Source organism: Enoplosus armatus, chromosome 5 (genome assembly GCF_043641665.1).
Source record: "Enoplosus armatus isolate fEnoArm2 chromosome 5, fEnoArm2.hap1, whole genome shotgun sequence".
Classification (NCBI taxonomy): Eukaryota; Metazoa; Chordata; class Actinopteri; order Centrarchiformes; family Enoplosidae; genus Enoplosus; species Enoplosus armatus.
In genome coordinates this window covers 20703103-20723038 of record NC_092184.1, presented here as the reverse complement: position 1 = coordinate 20723038, position 19936 = coordinate 20703103, and the positions used below count along the sequence as shown (strand labels likewise).

Below are 19936 nucleotides of genomic sequence, written 5' to 3'. Positions count from 1 at the left end.
GTTTACTGAATGATTTGTAAACATGAATGAAGTATCTATTTCCCAGCGTATCCCCACCATGTGGACAAAATCAGTAGCTTGACATTGAACCCTGCTCTCCCCCAGCAGATGGGTTAACAAGTCAGCCGAGGTTCAGCCAATCCTGGAGCAGAACACTGACGTCATGACATCTGCAGCTCATAGAGATGAAAGCTTCCCCAAATAATTTAATGTTGACTACCTCCAAATAGACAGGCAGATTAGACTACGAACCAGCATTACTTGTCACAATGAGTCACGTTAATAAAAAAATATGAAGCTCCACAACTTTTGAAGAGTGGCCAGTGAGTTAACTTCTGGTCGTTGAGGGAAATATGAAATCAAACGTGGAAGTTGGGGCCACAGGGACGGCCTGTGAAGGCCCATTAGAGGTCCCCGGACCACAGTTTGGGAGTCGTTTGGCTGCTGCTCCAACTTCGGAACACAGACTTCCATGAAACAGCAAATCCATCAAATAAACCACACACACACACACAGAGAGAGGCTTTCAAAGCGGAGTAACTCTTGTCGTTCCTGTTCGTCTACATTTGTTAAATCAACCTCCTGCTACATCCACTCTCACAGTAACCCAGCTGACTAGAAGCGCTGTTATTGAACTGAGACCACAGTCAGCGCTGTGTGATTGGCTCTCTGTGGGACCGGGTCTTTGATGTCGGCAGGCTGATCACAGATCAGATACACGCGCTTCAGCTCCATAAAGCCAACCCCTCCTCCTCCTCCCTCTCCGCCTTTGATCTGTGCGCAGAGTTTGTCCTCGAGCTGCTGCTGCTGCCGCTGCGGGTCTGTGTTGTGCTGGGCTGGGGTGAGACATGGTGAGCAGACCGGTGCGGGAAACACACCACCACACCTCTCACCGGTCTGCTTTCGACTTTTAACCGAACAACAGGATACTTTTTACCAGGTAAGAAGAGCTTCTTCTTTTTTTTTTTGTACAAGTTTTTGGACATTCACAGTTAATGCGTTTACGACAGACGACATGGAACAAGCCTTTGGTTCATTTCAGAATACAAGGCATAACGTTACAGTAACAGCAAACCTCTAGTCCCTTAATGAGTATTATAAGTATGATATAGTATTATTATAGCGACGCCATAACATAAACTAACCATAATGTCGCTTTAAAGTCACGAGTTAGTGGCTACAGGTACTCTCTGTCGCTTTACACGTATTGTAAGGATAGAAGTGATTTTTTTTTATTACGGATATTGGTGACACGGGGACAGTAATTTGGTGTTATGAGAACTATAAAGTGTTCCTCGTGCAGAGCTATGGAAGCTGTCCGAGCGTCGAGCTGAGGGCTGGACTGTTGCAGCTGCTGATGGGACTTTAATCAAACATAATCAATTAACTGCTGCAGTTGGCAAGTGCGTGTGGTTATTTTTTAATTAGTATGTGTGTGTGTGTGTGTGTGTGTGTGTGTGTGTGTTTTTCAAATGTGTTTAAACAAACATGAGCTCCTCTATATTGATGGTAATAACTGAAATCTAATTTTATTGATTTATCTCAGAAACCAAATGTGTCTTTCTTCTTGATGAATTATTAAGTGTTTATTATAGATTGGAAACAAAATAATAACGTACTAAAGCTTCCATTGTTTTGTCCTTCTTTACAGCTGCAGGCAACAAGTGGTTCATCAAAATGGTCTGGATGCTTCAACACACCATCTCACTTCTACTGACTGTGCACGTCATATATTCAGCCTTGGTAAGCGCTTCATCAAAATGCTCATTATTATTATTTGAGTGTGAAAGTTCATAGTTTCACAAAACATCTTAACTCCAGGTCCGCTTATTGGCTTTCAGAAGAAGCTTTCAACCACATTTAAACTGAGCAAATCCTAACTTCTGGAAAAAACGTAACATTTCTGCAAAAGTGAACTGCAGAGACTACAAACTCGTAGTTTTTTGCATCAACTGCACACATGAACTTGAGCTGCACTGCATGCCAGTGTTAAACAGGCAACACGGTGGAATCTGTAAAATCGTTGCTAGTAACACTTTGCCAATTCCGAGTATCATTTTACCTTGAGCCACTGCACTGTCCTGATTGTATTTGCTATCTTCGTTCTAGTCTCTGGTTTTGGTGAGCCCCGTATTGTTGCTTTTGACTTAGATTCGGCTGCTGGAACTTTGCAGTTTTCCCACAGGGCTCATTAAAGTTTCATCTTATCTCGTCCCAACAGTATCAGACTTGTTTTCCAAGGTGGAGGTTGATCCCCTTAAACTATTATAAGAGAGATTATGATGCATAGCTTCAGTCTGCTTTCTCTGTTATGGATGAAAGTGGTGATGAAAAGCAGGAATCTCTAACTTTCACCAAATGACTGTCCCTCTCAGATTCCCGTGCGGGCCGAGGAGGAGACCAGAGAATGCAGAGAACAGGAGTACAAGGACTGGTTTGGGAACTGTAAACCCTGCAAGCAGTGTGATGCAGGACAGGAGCTATCAAAGGTTGGGACAAAATAGTTTGGGATTTATTCTGTTTTTTTTTATCACCTTACCCAAATTAACTTTAGTTTTCCATAGAACTACTAAAAGGAAAAAGTACTGTCACTTGTTTATTTAGGAAAAGGAATGTGTGGTAACACAAGGGATCCATAACAGATCAACTTCCTTAGGCTGGAAAAAAAAAGTTGGAGGGATATTCCTGTGATGAAAAGAAATCTCCACATAAAAGTACTGTTTAGAAAAGTGTATCTTATCCAGGGAACCAACATTATTTATTACTTCCTCTCTTTCATGCAGAGAACAGCCAAGCTGTTATTAGCTTTTGTAGAACACCGACCCTTCTTTAATCAGTCACACCCATACTTTTGACCTTCTGCAGCTGAATGGCTTCCATTGTTTTTCCCCATTGCACCCTGTCCAACTTATTGTCTTCACTGTTTGAAGCAAGCCATGCCTAAGCTTGCTGCTCTCTCGACTGGGAATACTGTTTTTTCCACCACCTTAGCCACAGGTTTTTGTGTGCTTTGTACAAACAGGCCTCTATAGTGTCAGCAAAGGCTTTCCTCTCTGGCAGCAGCTATGCATCCACTTTTGTAAGTGTAAGCTGTGATGTAAAAGTGAGTGAAGTATAATCACTGACTCATTTTGTGGCAAACAAACAACAAACAAACATGTTTTTTTTTAATTAGTTCAAGAATAAATAATGGTACACTGCAAAACCTCTAATTCTTAACAAGTAGTTTTTTGTATCATATGCAGCTTTGCAAAATGTTCTTACGGAAAATAAATCGATTCGAATTCTGCCATGCATTTTTCATCTTTAAAAAGGTTAATATAAAAGCCATATTGCTGCAGTAGAGTCAAACTAAATCTTAGAAACACCTCTCAGTATAATGCCCAAAAACGACCTTGAAGTTGAATAAAAAAATCTATAGAATCAAATCAGTTTAAACAAAAACTGAACATTGTAACCTTCATAAATGTAGATTTATTGCAGGGCTGTTGTATTTGAGAGAGCTAGGTGTACCTGATAAACTAAGAGTATACCTGTTATCTATATAGTCAAAATATACTGATGAGCCTAAGAAAACAAGATAGGACTCAGCTGTAAGCTCCAGAGGGAGATGTTTACATCATAAAACATAATGGCAGCCTTGAGTAAACAATATTCTGCAAATAAAAAGGCTGGTAAACTGACTTTAGGTGGGTTTACACTCCACCACATCTTTGAGTACTGGCGAAAAAAACTCTGTATCACCCTTGACATCTGTTGCACACATGCATTTAAGCCCAGTTGCCTTTAATCTCAGTGCACACAGACATGCACTCTGTGGTTGGTAATACGCTTCAGTAGTCCTCGTGTTCCTCTGCCAGCTCAACAGGCATGAATGCTGCTAGCCACCCTGGGGTCCTGGTTAATAATTGGCTGCCTCATTCTTTCTCTGAAGGTAGCGGGATGTCGGCTCACAGTGGAGACCTAGGCCTGCACTCAGAGAAAGTTTCCCAGAGACACAACTTCTGATCTGAGCTCTGTGTATCCAAGACAATCTGTCCATATTCTGAAAGGCAGGGCTGACTGTTGGGAGGGAAGCAGACTTTTGGAGTCACTCTGTGCAGCTGCCATAGAGATCCCAGAGGAATGTGCTCCAGTTTGCTCTGGAAGTTTGCCTCTGGAAGCCACTCTTAGGCGGGCTGACAAACATCAATTAGCCCCTTCACACTAACTGTAGCTAAAAGAACCACCCACACAGAGGGAACATCCATTAAAAGCAGCTATTCTTTTTCAGACATATTTCATTCTAGGTTTCATTCATTTTAAGTTACTTAGTCTCTTGTGTTGTGTCAAGCATGAAGGAGAAGGGGTGAATTGCTTTCCAGTGCATGCTGGAAAACTGCCAGTGGCAAAAAAAAAAGGCAGGAACACAACTTTGATGTGTCAACATTTTGTAATATGTAGCAAGAGTGTAACATTTCCTTCAGCCACACTCCCAGAGCAAAGGACGTCTGGATGGTACTGGCTAAAGAGAGAGAGTTACAAGGGATGCATAAGCAGCAGAGGGGTCAAAATCAGTGGCTGTATTATTCTTCTGTATAAAGAAGTCTGGTAGTGAAAAAACACATCAAAAAGTAACAGAGAGAGGGAAACAAAAGGAGTAAGAGTGTGTTTTGTCCCGGACAGAACACTGCTTTAAATAACATGCATTTTTTTCAGCGTTGTTTCATTACCAGATCAGATGACTGGCTGCCCCCCCGTGTGATTCCCTCCTAATCTCAGAAATATCTCTGCGTCTGAACATGCTTCAGGTCCCAGCCAGCTCTCCCCTCTCTCGCCGCTCCTCTCCCCTCCACACTGCTGTTATCCTTGGCAGTCTCACCCAAACTAGATCATGAGATAGGACAGGGAAATGGGATGTTAAGCATCTGCTTTTTTTGGATGGTTTTGACGTGAAATCACCTTTAAAGTACAATGTGGAAATGGAGGGACTTTTTTTCCTTCACTACATCCCTTGTAGTTTTCTCCCCAAATGTTTTGTTTTACCTCCTGCATTTTGAATACTATACACATAATCTAAGATCAGAAGTTGCACCTGCAGACCAACATAAAACATATTGTCCCTCAGCTACTAGCAGATGTATGAGAGTTAACTTGCCTCTGTTTGTTAGTGTGTTTTGTGTTATTTTTTCCTTTCAGGGAGGTTTAACAGACTGAATATGTATTCAATATTCTTTGAGATTGGTGAGTGTATAATGGCAGTTGTGCGTTGGAAAAGGCTTATACATTGTGTGCTCACCTTTTCATATAATAACTTCATCAACATCACAGAGTGTAGTCTTTCTTTTAGCTGCTAAACTAGTCTCAGTCAATGCAGGTTGTCTGCTCTGTTGAGCTTTGTTAGCAGGGATAAAAGAAGAAAGAGATCATTCCTTGATGATCTGCGCGGCCTGGATCAGAGGGGCAGCAGTTGGCTCCGTTCTCCTTTTGTTTCAGTGCTCTGACCTGCTCGTGTCTATGTGGCATCAGCCCCCATCCTGCCATGTGGTGCCCCATAGGCAGAGCTTGTGCCAGTGCCGGGCTTAGCGGGGACGAATTATCTCTGGGCCCCCTCCTTCATGTGGAAGTGGGTCACAGAACCACTGTGAGGAACCCTGCAGTGGCTGGACCTACAGCTCTTTCCTGAGGACCAGTTCAGGGTTCAGTTCTGTGGTAGTTTTCCAGCCTCCCATGGCTCAGTCAGAGCTTCAGTCCCCTCAGACAGGCAAGATCTTGGCGGCCAAGTCTCCTTTATTCCGCCTTTCCCCTCTTTATCACTCATCAGCCACCCCCTCTCTGTTTCTCAGTCTTTCTCTCTTCCCTTCCCTCTGCCCCCCCTCCACCTGCCCTGCTGGAGAGCAAGGCCTTATATGGAGAATTCATAACAACAGCTGCAACAGTCCAGCCCTATCTGGTCCACCTCGGGCCAGGCCTGGCCCAAGGGTTCAATGTCAGGCTCACATGTGTTTGGCTGGAAGGGCTGAAATCCTCATCCTCTGTCCTGACTCTGCGGTGCCATCACGGTGCCTCTAACCTCCCTTTTTATTTCTCGCCAGCCTGCTTCCCCAAACCCAACCCCCATATCAGACTCTTGTGCCCACATTCCAGCAGGACTGCATGCCCGGGCAGTGAAATGCGACACGGGCGAAGAGAGAAGAGAAGAGAGAAGCCCTGTTTGAAGCTGGCCTTCACTTTAATGATATATGAGCACCCCCCACCCCCCTGTCTATCCTCCTGGCTTTGGATTGCAGTGTAGCAGCACTGGGCAACATGAGGGCAGCTGCTATGGAGCTGATAATGAATGATCAATGTATGATGTCATCCCTGCAGGGTCTTTTCACTCAGTGTGGTGTACAGTAATATCAGCTGTCATGTAAATGTCAGTTTGCCATTGAGGTCACGAGTCTTTCAACATCATTTTTAGGGACATGACAGAGAACCAATTAAGAAAGAGATATAATATATTACATTTGATTGGGTTCCTCTCACCTAAAACTATGCCAGACTTCTGCGTTTCGACATGGCCAGTTGCTGTATAAAACAGGAAAACAATGTTAAATCTGAAAAAGAGTTAACCAGACAATATATAACTCATTCAACCAAGATATATTTGTTTGCTATACTTTTAGTCATAGAAAAAAGTGTCATATATATCATGTTCTTAAAAAATATCTTTCGTACTTTAGATTTCGCTTGGTTCAGGTGAACATATCCTCAAAAGGTGGTTTAGCATTAGATCAGTCACACAGTAGTAGGAAGCAGTGCTTTTTAAGTGCACTTCCAATTGTTGAACACAAAAAGAGTATTCATCTTATTTTCTCCATACACCTCTCCGTAGTCCTTGCCCCCTTCCTGAAGCGTTTCCTTTGCTTGCTGGCCTCTCAATCAACAGGACACTCACTGAGTCTGCTTGGAGGGGGAGTCGCACAAAAACGCAGCAATAAACTTGCAATAATACAACAGTGGGTGTCCCCTAGGGCCTTTATTATTCAAATGCCTGGCCTTTCTGGGTCTTGCAGCGGAAGGCTGCTCATTCATACTGAGAGAGTCAGGGAGATTATTGCCAGTGTAAGATGGACTCTCAAAAGAGGCAGGCCATTGTTCTCCTCTGATCCCGCGAGCCAAGATCATTCTTTGATTCCAGACCCCCGGTAGTCCACATTCAAGCCCTCTTTTCACCAGCTGCACATCTCCCCAAACCACCGACCCCACCTCTTACCCGGTGTATTTCTCCCGTTAATCCCCCCAGGAATGTGGCTTTGGTTATGGAGAGGATGCCCGGTGCGTGCCCTGCCGGAGTAGTCGCTTCAAAGAGGACCGGAGCCTGCAGAAGTGCAAGCCCTGCCTGGACTGCGGACTCATCAACCGCTTCCAGAAGGGCAACTGTTCCACCACCAGCAACGCTGTGTGTGGCGACTGTCTGCAGGGGTGAGAGGACAGACGCATCTCCACCAGACAGCTGTGTTACTGATAAAAACGATTTATTTTTCTCAATAAGACTGACAAAGATGAGAAACATGTTACAACGCTCCAGTATCTTTAATATGAAGCACTATAAACTGAGTTTGTGCATGTTTGATGCTCCTGTTTTCCTGACAGCTTTGAAGGTTTAACCATGTAATTTTGTGTCTTCAACAGATATTACAGGAAGATGAAATTAAGTGGTTTCCAAGACATGGAGTGTATACCCTGTGGGGACCCTCCGCCTCCTTATGAGCCTCACTGTAAGCACCTTTCCTTTCGTTTACCTCTTCTAACAGTTGGCCTAACATCAGTGGGACATTTTGTTAAATGTTCCCATGAATACAGGCCATTCATCCCAGCCCACAATAGGTGATGTTTTAAGATGAAACAACAGGGATACAATAGTCTAAAAGCAAACATCACTATTGAACTCCTAGCCAAATGCTGCTAGAACCAAAACTCAGGCTGCAGTGCCACAATAAACCCTGCACACACACAACATGCCAGCACAAGGTCCTTGGAGTAACCAGAACCACAGCCTTTGAAGGGTGGAGCAAGCCGTAGTTCATTCACTAAGTCTCACTGAGCCCAGCAGCGATGCTATATGTGCAAATAAACGCTTGGATTTACAAGCTGAGCAATTGAAAAGCTGAAATTGATACCGCATAACATAATACTGGATTTGCCAACACTGGATTATATTAGCTCAGAACATGTCACTCATTTTCAGCACTCAATTTGGATTAAATGAGCAAACTTCCTTGAACAAAACCTTCATTGATATTTCCTGACAAAACGCGTCTCCATAGCGTTTTAAAAAACGACTGCACTGGTCCACACTGTTTTTGTTTCAGCACCAGAGTAAACACAACAGGGGGTGCGCTGGTTCAAGCAGCACAATTTATTACCTTTTGTACAGATCCATTATGCAAAAAGGAGACGGGTGTGTTACAGTATGTTCTCAAAGCGGAGCTCACATTCCAGTAGGCTACAGATCCAATTAACGTCTGTCTTCCGGCCATTATAAGTAGTTAAGTACAACCTTATGATTTCAGGTTTCCACATAAAACCAACAGAGGAGTGAACTTATACCTTTGGTAATTGAGTGTGACTTCCTGATGGCAGAGGAGGCTGCAGCTGTTTCGGAGGAGACTTTTGGCAGCATGAGCTCAGAGCAGTCCCAGCCAGGGTTAGCACCCCCATGTTAAATAAATGGAGACAGCTCTGAAATATCGGACAACTTAGAAAACCTTTTTGCTCTTTGCTCACAAGCCCCAAATGTAAAGAATCTTGATTTCATCAGACCATCCCTTGTTTGTTTTTTAATTTAGTGTCTTTTTCAGTCTAGATTTGTTTTAAATATATTGTTGCAAGCAACGTTACTGTTTGTGTAATGACCGCCAGCCTTGGGACAACTGGCCTCCCTCTGTCTGCTCATTCGTCCATCTGTGCAGCTTCCCGTTTTGATACTGGAGGAGGCCTGCGAAACAAAATGGCCATTGTGTCTGAGAACATAGCTGGTAGTTAGCTCCTACAGGGACCCTCAGTGGAGCATTTCCAAATGTTTGAAAGTCTTGCTCCCTCCCTCCAGTGTTATCTTGAGGAGGGTGGTGAAAACTTAAAGGGCAGATCATTCTAATAGGCCACACTGGCCTTGGGCAACAGTGCAGCTGTGCAGGGAAGGCAGTCGCCGTCTGGGGTGGACTGTAAATCTTAAACCACCCCTCCTTTCTTCTCCTCCCTTTCCCCCAGTGGCTTTTTGGAGCCGAGTAAAAACGAGATTGTGTTTTATGGATTCCTTCAGCCTCTTTAATGTGTTTCATCTGCTGGAGTTTTTCGCTGTCACGGTAGATCTTAGAGAGCTGACTAGACCATGCTAACACACATAGGCATGCAGACAGACACATGCATTCACACAAGTAGAAAGAATACTACCTGCTCTTTGTAGCTTATCCCTGTATTGCCATTATTACTGTTTCCAACCGGATTTACACTTTCTTTGTTCAGTGTAAAGACAATGGTGTGGGTTTGAAATGCAGCCATAAAACATCAGTTTTCTTTGATATTTTAGGCAGGATATCCCATCTTTCTCAAATGAAATATTTATCAAGAAAGGGGGCAAATTCTGCTGCTTTAAGGACTTTAAATACAACAGAGCTCATGATGAGGACTAGCCAAAGGAAACCTGATCCAACAAACCTCTCTCAGTCCTGATAACTTCAACGCTGCATCTCGTAACATGAAGTAAACATCTGTATCTGTATTCGCTCACTGATGTTAAAGGTTCATGCAATCAGTCCTCACGACAGATGGCACAAAACCTACCAGGCAGGCAAGGTACAGGAGTCATTCCTAACTCCTAATTACCTGCCAGCAATTCAAATCACTGCCTTTCATTATAAAAAGCCACTTAGAAGTCAACAGCTGGAATGATGATCTCTGCTGGTTGCAGATCAGTTTGTCCCCACTGCTGTCAAGTTATCATGCAATTATAAAACCACAACCTCACAGCAATAATGATGTTTGGTGTTGCCACATTACAAGAAGTGATGATTGTAAAATGTTTTACCACAAACACAAAAGCTTGGGTGTTACGCTTTTGGATGTTACAAGTCGTTCCAGCAGACATATCCAGTTTCATTTTATGAATGCACAATGGTGATTTGATATGTTGTCTGTTGTACCTCCCTTAGTAATACTCTCTCGAACTGGTAGAAGAAACTGAATTCATTATCAGAAATGTAAGGGTATAACAGATGATAAGATTTACATCTCCTTGAACTAAATGCATTTCATATTCTGTCTGAAGTGGCATCAAGTCAAAAAGACATCAAAGCTGTTACATTTCCAAATATTTGAATTCCAGAGCAAAGCAGGCAGCAGCTTCTTCCTTGTTTATATATTCACTGAATTACATCTCTGAATATGTCCGTAATGATAGACACTGACTAGAGACACTAAATCTAAAAATGAATGTGTAGTAATATATAGTAATTCAGGATAATTAAGCAACAACATAACTTATACACATTACATTATATTACTGTCAAATAATGTGCTAATTTCTAACAGTAATTCAAAATGTATATCACATAGTAAATATTTAGATAAAGAACGTATTCAAAAGTTTTCTGATCCCATGCTATCGCCTCAGAAATGTTAAATGTCTCATGGTTACATGAAACACGGTTGCTTTAGAGATTCTCGCCCATCATTAGCTGCTAAAATCCTGTCCAAGAAAATCTCCTTAGGCTAGTTGTTCTCTTCGGTAAACAGCTGGATCCACTTCTCAAGTTCTTTCTGAGAAGTGGGATATTGTTTGCTATACATTAATATGTAATAATGTGTAATAATGATCTTTAACAGCGAGTAAACAGTGATTAAACCTTTATCTTGTAAAGACTCTTGTCATAAGTTGAAATATAATGGTGAATGACAATGGACATATTGAGCACACAGTGCAGCTGATGAAGGCTGTGAGGAATGTTGGATAAGACATCATTCAATCAGTAAGCCCATTGTTTTTGTTGTAACAAGTATTATACAAATTATGATACCGTCTGAATCAAGGGAGCATCAGTGAGCGTCAAAGCAGACAGGGGACCTGAAGGGCCCTGATGAGGGTTTTCACCCCAGATGGGTTCAGGCCCCCTGCCACGCTGTCCGTAATAAACACACTACTAGATCTTCAGTTTCTGGTATATTGTAGATTTACTGAAGAACAAAACAGACATCTTCATACGCTACTGTCTCCACCTGTTACATTCTGCTTATTGAGACTCTTTCTCATGTCAGGTGTTTCCTGCCAATATGCCCCCCCCAAAAAACAATGTTATCTACATTATCCTCCCACTCCCTGAGAGTGCGCCCCCTGTCTGCTTCGACGCTCACTGGCGCTCCCTTCATTCAGACACTATTATAATTTGTATCATGCTTGTTACAACAAAAACAATGGGCTTACTGATTCAATGGTGTCTTATCTAACATTCCTCAATCACCTGCACTATATGCTAATTCTAATTCACCATTATATTTCAACTTGTTACACAATTCTTAAAAAGTGAAGGTTCAGTTATTCATTATTACACATTATTACATATTAATGTATAGCAGAAAATATCCCACACTTCATTGTTTCTCTCATGACAATTGAGTCAAAGTGAACTGTCCCGAGCTCTGGGTATAAAAAATCAATTCAGGGTTGAACCATTATAAATGTCTTTACATGAAATATAAACAGTGTTTTCACAGTTCTTGACTGCAGTCAGAAAAAAAAACATATCCTCTCTTTTTTTTTTATTCAGTTGTGGGTAAAAACGTCGCTCAGTTCTCCTAAAGAACCTCTTAAAAGAGTTTCTACAGACAAAAGTCAAAAGATCCCTCTGAGGTGTAAAGAAGTGCTTCTTTTATTTGGAGAATGTGGCTTTCCATAAAGTCAACAGGCGGGGAGTCGATGAAAGGCTGCGGTTTATTGGTCGGGCTTGTGTGGAGATAATATCAGCAGGTGAGGTCTCTTCAATGGACCAGTGTTTATCTGTGTTTGCTGCAGCTGCTGGGCCTCTGATAACAGGCTGCCTTTGTGTTGCGGGGCAGATGATGCTGCTCACCTTGGATGAGTTGAATTTTGACCTTGACAATGAAGAACAAACGTAAACATGACGGTCAGATGTTACGTCTATAGATTACCAATACAATACAGTGCAGTTCACAGTTTCTGTGTGTATGAAGATTATTGTGGTGATCCCTGCAATGACAACAAAAATGGTGTTTTTTATACTTATATTTGTAATAGTGAGAGAATGCCTCTGTCTCTCTACTGTGATTCAATATTCATTTATGTCTCAACAGGTGACACTTTTGTTCAGTTCAGTAGCATTAAATGTAAATAAAAACAGCTTTATTGTACACAGAGCCTTTTGATACAAATACCTCTTATATAAACTGCAAATTATGTAGAGCGGTTGCAATGATTTGTCCTGTGTCTTGTTGTTAGCTGCTGTAACAGTTTTGTAAGAGCTGACTCTGGGATGTGGCAATAGTTTTTGATAACAAATAATACGTAAAAACGCTCCTTTATTGTGCCCTCTGGGTCAAACTAAGTTTTGAGAAGCTGCTTTGAGAGGAAAAGGAATTTTAAAATACCCTTATCCCCTATCTGGCTGAATAAAAAAAAACTGCTCATAGCTAAAGTAATGTTTACATTGCATAACAAAGAGCTCTTGGATGTGAAAAGGTTGAAACCAGTTCGCTTTATGATTAATGTACTGAAAAACAAACAGCAGGGCTAACTGAAAAAAATTTTCTCAAACAAAAAGTCATTCATTATATTTGCCATATTCATCCACAATCTCTCGCAGTTTATTTTTTCTCCCACATGTTGTCAAGTGGTGTCATACCTGCATACTTTTAATGTTTGTAACCCGCACCCTCTCTATCATACATACATTGATCCGGAAAATTATATTGGATTACTGATAATGATCAGAGACAATTATGTTAAGCTACATGTACGTAGCCTCAGAGAGAAATGTCACTCAGTTTGAGAATTCAGGCATGCTACTGTTTCTTCTCCAACTCCCTCTTAAAGCTACAAACTGGAGCGCTGAGATTGACATGGGGGACATGCAGCTCACAGGCTGATGTAACACTGCTCCCTGATCACACAGGATGTCTGGAAAGTCACACACTACCGTTTCTTTGTATACAATTTCTGTGTGATTAGCAGCTGCAGAGGATCAGTAATGTGCTGATGCAGATTCTGCTGGTTTTCTCAAAGTAAATCCAGAGAGCCAAATGATTTGTTAATGTCATGGTTCAGTCTCAACCTGTTGTCAGAAAAAAAAGACTTGTTGCTTATCCGTACAATCCCAGATTCCTTGGAAACTTCAGAGCCAGAAAGTGAAATTACACGTCACCAATCAGGGACTGTTGAGTAATTAGACACGCCAGTGATTTCTCTCCAGCACTGAGTGATGTCTCCTCGACTGGAATGTGAGGGATCCATTTGAGTGGTATTTTCCCCCTCAGAGTATGTATCACCAGATTATACTAGTGTGTTAAAGGCACAGTCCTTTGCCTTTTTTTTTGACTGTGTAAATTTGAGCTAACTTCACACACAGAACTTAGACTACAAGACTATGGTGTAATGTAAAATCACCATTTCTGTCTGTCACCTCATTATGCTTGAAAATGCAGGCCTTTTTCTTACTGTGTTTACAGATATTACCAATGAAAACAAACCTTAAAGCTGCACTAATCAACATTTTTATTTTAACAATGGATTAAAAAAAGATGTCACACGTAGTGACAAAACCACAGAAAAGGACATTTTGGTGTCTTGCAGCTCATTGTTTTTGTTTAATGGCACATAACTATAATGTTTTGGTTCACTCTCACCGCTCACATCAGTCGTTTCTGGATTGCTGCTGTTGAAAGAACATCAGACAGACAAAGTCAGCGACTAGCTGGTGAACATAGTGGAGCATTTAGCAGCTAAAGAGACAGATGTTTCTCTCAGGGGTTGGAGTTGGAGAGACCAAAAACAGAGCAAAAAGGAGAGTTAAGATTGGACTTCAGGTGGCCAGAAACATGATACGTTTGCCATGACAAATATATAGGGTGATAACATGTCAGTGTTTACAGCTTGTTTCACTGCGTGTAGTTGTCTTAGTTGTCTCGTGTTTATCCCCTTTTTAAAAAAGAAAAAAAGCCATTCAGATTGAGAGTGATTGAAAGTTCCAGTTGTGTTTTGAATTTTGCAACTCTTTCGTTTACATTTGGATCACGTACTGCGCCTGTAGCTCTGATGAGTGCTTGAAGGGATAATTACATGTAGCTAAAGCCAGTTTTTTTTTTTTCAAACAAGAGTTCATCTGTCTTGCATTGTGATATCTAGCGTTAAGCCTTATTAAACCCCGATGTTCTGTATTTGTAGGAACTTGTATAATGAGCTGCATTCCAATAAGTGTTTATATGAGAGTGTGTGAAGGGTCGTGAAGGCAGTGACATCATGTTTCCCCCTCGGGCAGGAGGAGAACTGTTTAACAGGAGCTTCATCATGAAATCAGTGCATGTGCACACAACTCCTCACCACAGACACAGTGACACACAAAAGCATAAAAACACTCCTGATGTCTGTCCAATCTGTTTTTCTTTCTCCGTCACCTACACACTCATATCCGGCCTATTTCAAAAGCCTGACCAGCACGTCTGCCTCTTGATTTGAGGCCTATGTGACAAGCATGTGAGGGAGCTTGGGGGCGGGGTCGGGGGGGGGTGTCTGTAAATCATCTTCTGTGAGGAACGAGACAGAGGCAGATGAAGAAAGAATCCACCACAGGCGTTTTCTCTTTGAACCTCTCTGCTTATTTCATTAGACTTAAGCAAAGAGACGACAGGCTCGAAGCGAAAAGGGATAATTTGTCTCACGTTACCTGATTCTGATTGGCTGAGGACTGTTGGATAATATGTCATGTGTTATCCCCTTTCTCTTATGCCATTCATGAGAGACAAGTTGTTACGTCTTAAACCCTCATTATAATATTAATGCCACTCATCACCTGGAAATGAGCTGTGTAGGTCCGCTGTCATGTGGTCAATCAAACAATCAGTCAACATTTCACACCCTGCTGTTCAGTTGTATTTCACATTCATCTCTCTCTGCCTTCTTTGCAGGCAGCGGTCGTGTCAAACTGGTGCCGCTGCCCCCGGTGGTGACCAGCCCGCGCGACATGGCCCTGGCTGCGGTCATCTGCAGCGCTCTGGCCACCGTGCTGCTGGCCCTGCTGGTCCTGTGTGTCATCTACTGCAAGAGGCAGCTGCTGGAGAAGAAGCCCAGTGGTGAGTCACAACATCTGCATGCAGTTGTTCACATTTTCATGTGTCCAAAAAGAACATCTCAGAAAAATATTTTTCAGAATCAGTGTGTTCAATGGATGCCAAGAAAGAAGAGCAACGTAATAAGAGCTGGAGCTTTAGGGCCCTAATTTTTCATTTTCATGCACCACTACAGATTTCTATGGAGGCAGAGTATTTCTCACAAGCCGGGGTTGCATTGAACTCAATGTTGTGCAAGAGCTAAATATATGTATGTCGGCACCTATAGAGCCCTTAATAAAGTGAGTAAAGAGAAGTATATACTGATGGATGAGCATGATTGCGTCGCTCTTTTGTTAACTATACAAACAGAGTGCCAGTTCATCTGTCAGTTATGATCTCCAGTGTTAAGCCTTATTAAACCCTGATGTTGCATATTTGTGGGGACTTGTATAATGAGCAGCATTCTTGAGGCCAAGTGTTTGAGTATGTGAAACGTCCCGGGGCAGAAAGAATTAATGACATCACTTTTCCCTGGTAAGCTTGCCTGAAACAAAGAGTGTGGTACAAGTTACCAAGGCGTTACCAGTTGTGTGTTTTTCTCACTGTAATGGTGTGAGGTGAATGCATGAGTTGAATATTTTTTGTCAGTAGTTTCAGTCCAAACATGCACCCCACCCTTCACCCAATCTGCTACAAAACGCTAACACAGTTGTTTTTTAAATTACACTAAGGAATTTTAATCGGCCTCATGGACCCGAGGGTTGTGAGGCATTTCCCAACACATAAGAGAGCATGTAAGTTTAGTCAGATAAACAAAAGCTAATTCCAGACCAGTTTCTGTTATTATTCTGAAGAGGAATGAAGCTAAAGGGTCCCGACTTCTAATAAGGCATCCTTCAAAAAGGGCGCCATTGATGGTTAATACATCTTTTACTAATTCTTTATATATCAGTTTTAAGCATTAATCTAGACAAACAAATCTTGCCAGGTTGTGAAAACCTTCTTTGGCTGTTGTTTATCCCTTCTGTTTGGTAATAATGTAGTTATAAATGTTGGTAAGCCGTTACTAAATACTTGTAATGTTGTTGATACATGCTTTTTGGTCCAGAAGATAAGATGATGTCATGTGAGGCCAGATAGTGAAGGTTTTTTTTTTACAACCTGGCAACCCAAAAGTTTTAATGGCTTGTAGGCCTGTAAAGGATACCCTGTTGTTGTTAAAGTGGTACCATCTCTGCTGTTCTGGGCCATCGGTCTCAGAGGTTTACTGTCTCCATCATGTTTCCTCAGCGGCCTCTCTGAGGTCCCAGGATTGTCCCTACGGTGGAGCAGAGCTGTCCTGCCTGGACCCACGCTGGCTCCATGACTTTCCCCAGAGACCCTGCTGCCAGTGTCACCTGGGCCCTGGACACACCTGTGGTAGGTTGTGCTTTAGCCAAGTTTTGGCATCAGACAGCTGGTGACTATAATATCAGAAAGTATTGTGGCCTCATTGTGCCTCTTAGACTAGGAGGTGATGGCAGGTGGCTGAATTTCCATTTGTGTAAAGATTTATGTGTGTGTGTGTGTGTGTGTGTGTGTGTGTGTGTGTGTGTGTGTGTGTGATGTTCAGGTCCAGTCCATCTGATCCCATCTCTGTGCTGTGATGAGAGCTGCAGTCTGGGCCACAGCCAGGACAACAGTCCCTTCCAGTCCCAGATGAGCCTCAGTGACGGGTGAGAAAACTGTGTGTGCGTGAGGATGAACAGGCACAAACCTTTAGTGGGTGGTATGACAGGACAAAGACAAAGAACATGATCAGTAACACACACACACACACACACACACACACACACACACACACACACACACACACACACACATTAGTACTGAACATAAGATGGCGTTTTATGAACACCTCTATCAAAGTTGTCTAGTAACACCATGACTGCAAACCTCTTTAAGCTCAGAGGGAAATCACTATAAAACCCTGCATATAAAATAAATTACAATAATGTACACAATTCCATGCCTTTGCAATATAAACAAGTTATGGCTCAACATATAGGACTGTAGCTCAGCTGGTCCCAACTGTTATAATACAATAGAATACAATACTGTATGCAATAAAACATATGAAGTAAAGAACGTACTTGTGTTCATACACTGAGAATAAAATGGAGATGAAAGAACTTCCCCAGCAGCTACTGTTTGCTACGCCTACAGTAAACCTGGTAACAGCAGGCGGGTAAACACACAGCATTCTCGTTTCTGTCGCTTTTCAAGGTGCTGCAGACATAATTGAATGTGGTTAATCTGACTCTTTGAAGTGCTGAGAACAAACACAGACACCTCACGTAAAAGTGAAACACCACAGGGTGTGGCTGTGAACAGAGATTCATGGTGATAATAACAACAGCTTTCTTTGTTCCGCTCCCCAGAAATACAAACCAGGATGAGGAGGGCACCCCGATGCAGGAGGGAGGACACCCGGAGTCCGTCTGCAAAGGTGGGATGAGAGGGAGTTTAGAGCCTGCAGAGGGTTTGGGGCTGCCTCAGTTAAACGCTGAACCTGCAGGGAGACTGGAGATGGAAGAAGAAGAAGAAGAAGAAGAGGAGGAGGAGGAGGAGGAGGATAAAGAGGAAGGGTGCAGGTCAAGGGAGAATTCACCTGAGAGGACCAGGCGGAGCTACAGTGACGCTGTGACAGACGCACTTCTTCCCAAACAGCACTCATCAAGTCAGGAGGGTGAGGTGACACATTGATTTTTCATTTATTATTAATTTTCCCCTCTGGTTTGCTTTTCACTTCCCTGGATATGAATCAGTTTTCCTCCTGAATGTTTTGCTAGGTGTGTTAGGACACACCCTTGCCATTTGAAATTAGTTGCCTCAAAGCAAACGGCTAAATTATCCACTGATTCTTTAGAGTGTCGAGCAAAGAGGGAAGTATGTGAGAGCGAACTGCAAAGAAGAAAACATACGGCCTCTCCCACTCCAGAAACACAGAGGAAATATGAAATAAATACCACAGACCCTCCGAGAGTTAATCCTTCAAATTTCACTGTATTGGACTAATTCCTACAGACATACAGAGAAGATTCAACTTCTCTCAAACTGCTGCATGTCATTGTCCTGCAAACGTTGTTTTGTAACTCTTGGGTCACGGCTGTGTGTGTATGTGTCCATGAAGAGCAGCGGGTACAAGAAACGAGATACCGCGAACTCTTTGATGTAGACAAGACTATCCTGTTTTAAGTCGGCCCCTGGCTGGCTCTGGGTAGATACGTTACTAATCGCCGCGTCTGTGTGCCTCTTCCTGCTCTCTCTCCAGGATGACATGGATTTCTTTGGCTCGTGTTCCACCCTTGAACCACCCCGGACTCAACAACAGCCGCGGCCAGATCCCGCATCAGATTACTCACTAGCCCCCCCCCCCCCCACACACACACAAACACACACACACACACACACACACACACACATAGACGAGCGGCGGCCACTCTCAAGTGTGGTCGCACTGCCTCTTTGAAATGCCTGCCGCTGACCTCAGAGCCCCTCGTCAAAGGGTCCAAACAGAATATGTACATACATGCAAACAAAAGCACTGCTGAGGGAAAGCAAAGCACGAGGGCAAAGGCATACGCACACACACACACACACATACACACACACACACACACACAGAATGTGAACTCGCTGGCCCAGAAGGTGAAATCGAATGAAGTTCAAACGTCGAGGAGTATTGACTTGATACCGCGGAGCAAAGTGAATCAAAGTGAGCCTCTGCTCTGCCTCGAGAATGTCTCTTCACATGTAGGAGAACATGAACCGTACCGCTGATCTAGCAGCTGGTGTTATGAAGCTTTTGTGTGTAAAGGTAACAGTTGTAAAAAAAGAAATTGAGGTGTGAAGAAAAGTATCAAAAAGTGATTATGTTGCACATTGAAGACAATCCTAATGACATGGGACAAGTTAAGACGAGGAATGTTTGTGATAAATGTGTTGTAGATACTGTAAAATATGAAACAGGTCAATATTTTTGTAACATAGACATGACTGACACAATACATTTGCTTTTCTTCCCCCAGTTATAGTGTTGATGGTTGTGAATGGTCACTTCCACGTATTGTTTTTGTAAATAAACCACTTGAACAAGTTTGACATACCTACAATTTATTTTCTCAATTCTGTATTGAATTAATTAAATCAAGCAATATAGTAATGCACTTCCATAGAGACTCGATCAACAGGAAATAAATTGTATGTTTAATGATTGATGATGAGTTTTGGGCTGTAGGTCTGACAAAAAATAGACAATATACAATCTATTATTCTGAAATAATATTCAAAAGATGAATCGATAATGAAAATAATTGTTAGTTACAGCTCAACTTAACTGTCTTTGCGTGAGACCATTGCCTTCTAAACTCCCATGTCTTTTAAACAGAGGTGTTTCTATTATTTAGCCTACCCTCATTGCTATAAATGGTGTGGACAAAATAATCACATAATACAGTTGAACAGCACCCCAAACTGCAGCCCCCAAAATGATCATACATCTGAATCAACACCTCTAGAGGATTTATCAGATCAGAATCAGAAATACTTTATTGATCCCTGGGGGGAAATCACACAGTTACAGGCTTATTGCAGG

At 42.3% G+C, this 19936-nt stretch overlaps 1 protein-coding gene across 1 annotated transcript; it reads left to right on the top strand.

Annotated features, from left to right (window-relative positions):
* The first annotated feature begins 814 nt into the window (after positions 1-814).
* tnfrsf19 (tumor necrosis factor receptor superfamily, member 19) lies at positions 815-19443 on the top strand. Its single transcript, XM_070905692.1, has 10 exons — positions 815-940; positions 1652-1743; positions 2376-2489; positions 7268-7446; positions 7657-7742; positions 15157-15321; positions 16591-16719; positions 16913-17015; positions 17721-18028; positions 18614-19443. Exons 2-10 carry the CDS (start codon positions 1678-1680, stop codon positions 18616-18618), a joined length of 1155 nt encoding a protein of 384 aa, XP_070761793.1. The 5' UTR covers positions 815-940; positions 1652-1677; the 3' UTR covers positions 18619-19443.
* Positions 19444-19936: the final 493 nt, after the last annotated feature.

Excerpts from the sequence above, each read along its gene's own strand:
- tnfrsf19 (XM_070905692.1), top strand. The coding sequence starts at position 1,678 with ATGGTCTGGATGCTTCAACACACCATCTCACTTCTACTGACTGTGCAC. Across the intron at positions 2,490-7,267 it reads CAGGACAGGAGCTATCAAAG|GAATGTGGCTTTGGTTATGG; the intron begins GTTGGGACAAAA and ends TAATCCCCCCAG. Across the intron at positions 17,016-17,720 it reads CAGATGAGCCTCAGTGACGG|AAATACAAACCAGGATGAGG; the intron begins GTGAGAAAACTG and ends TCCGCTCCCCAG.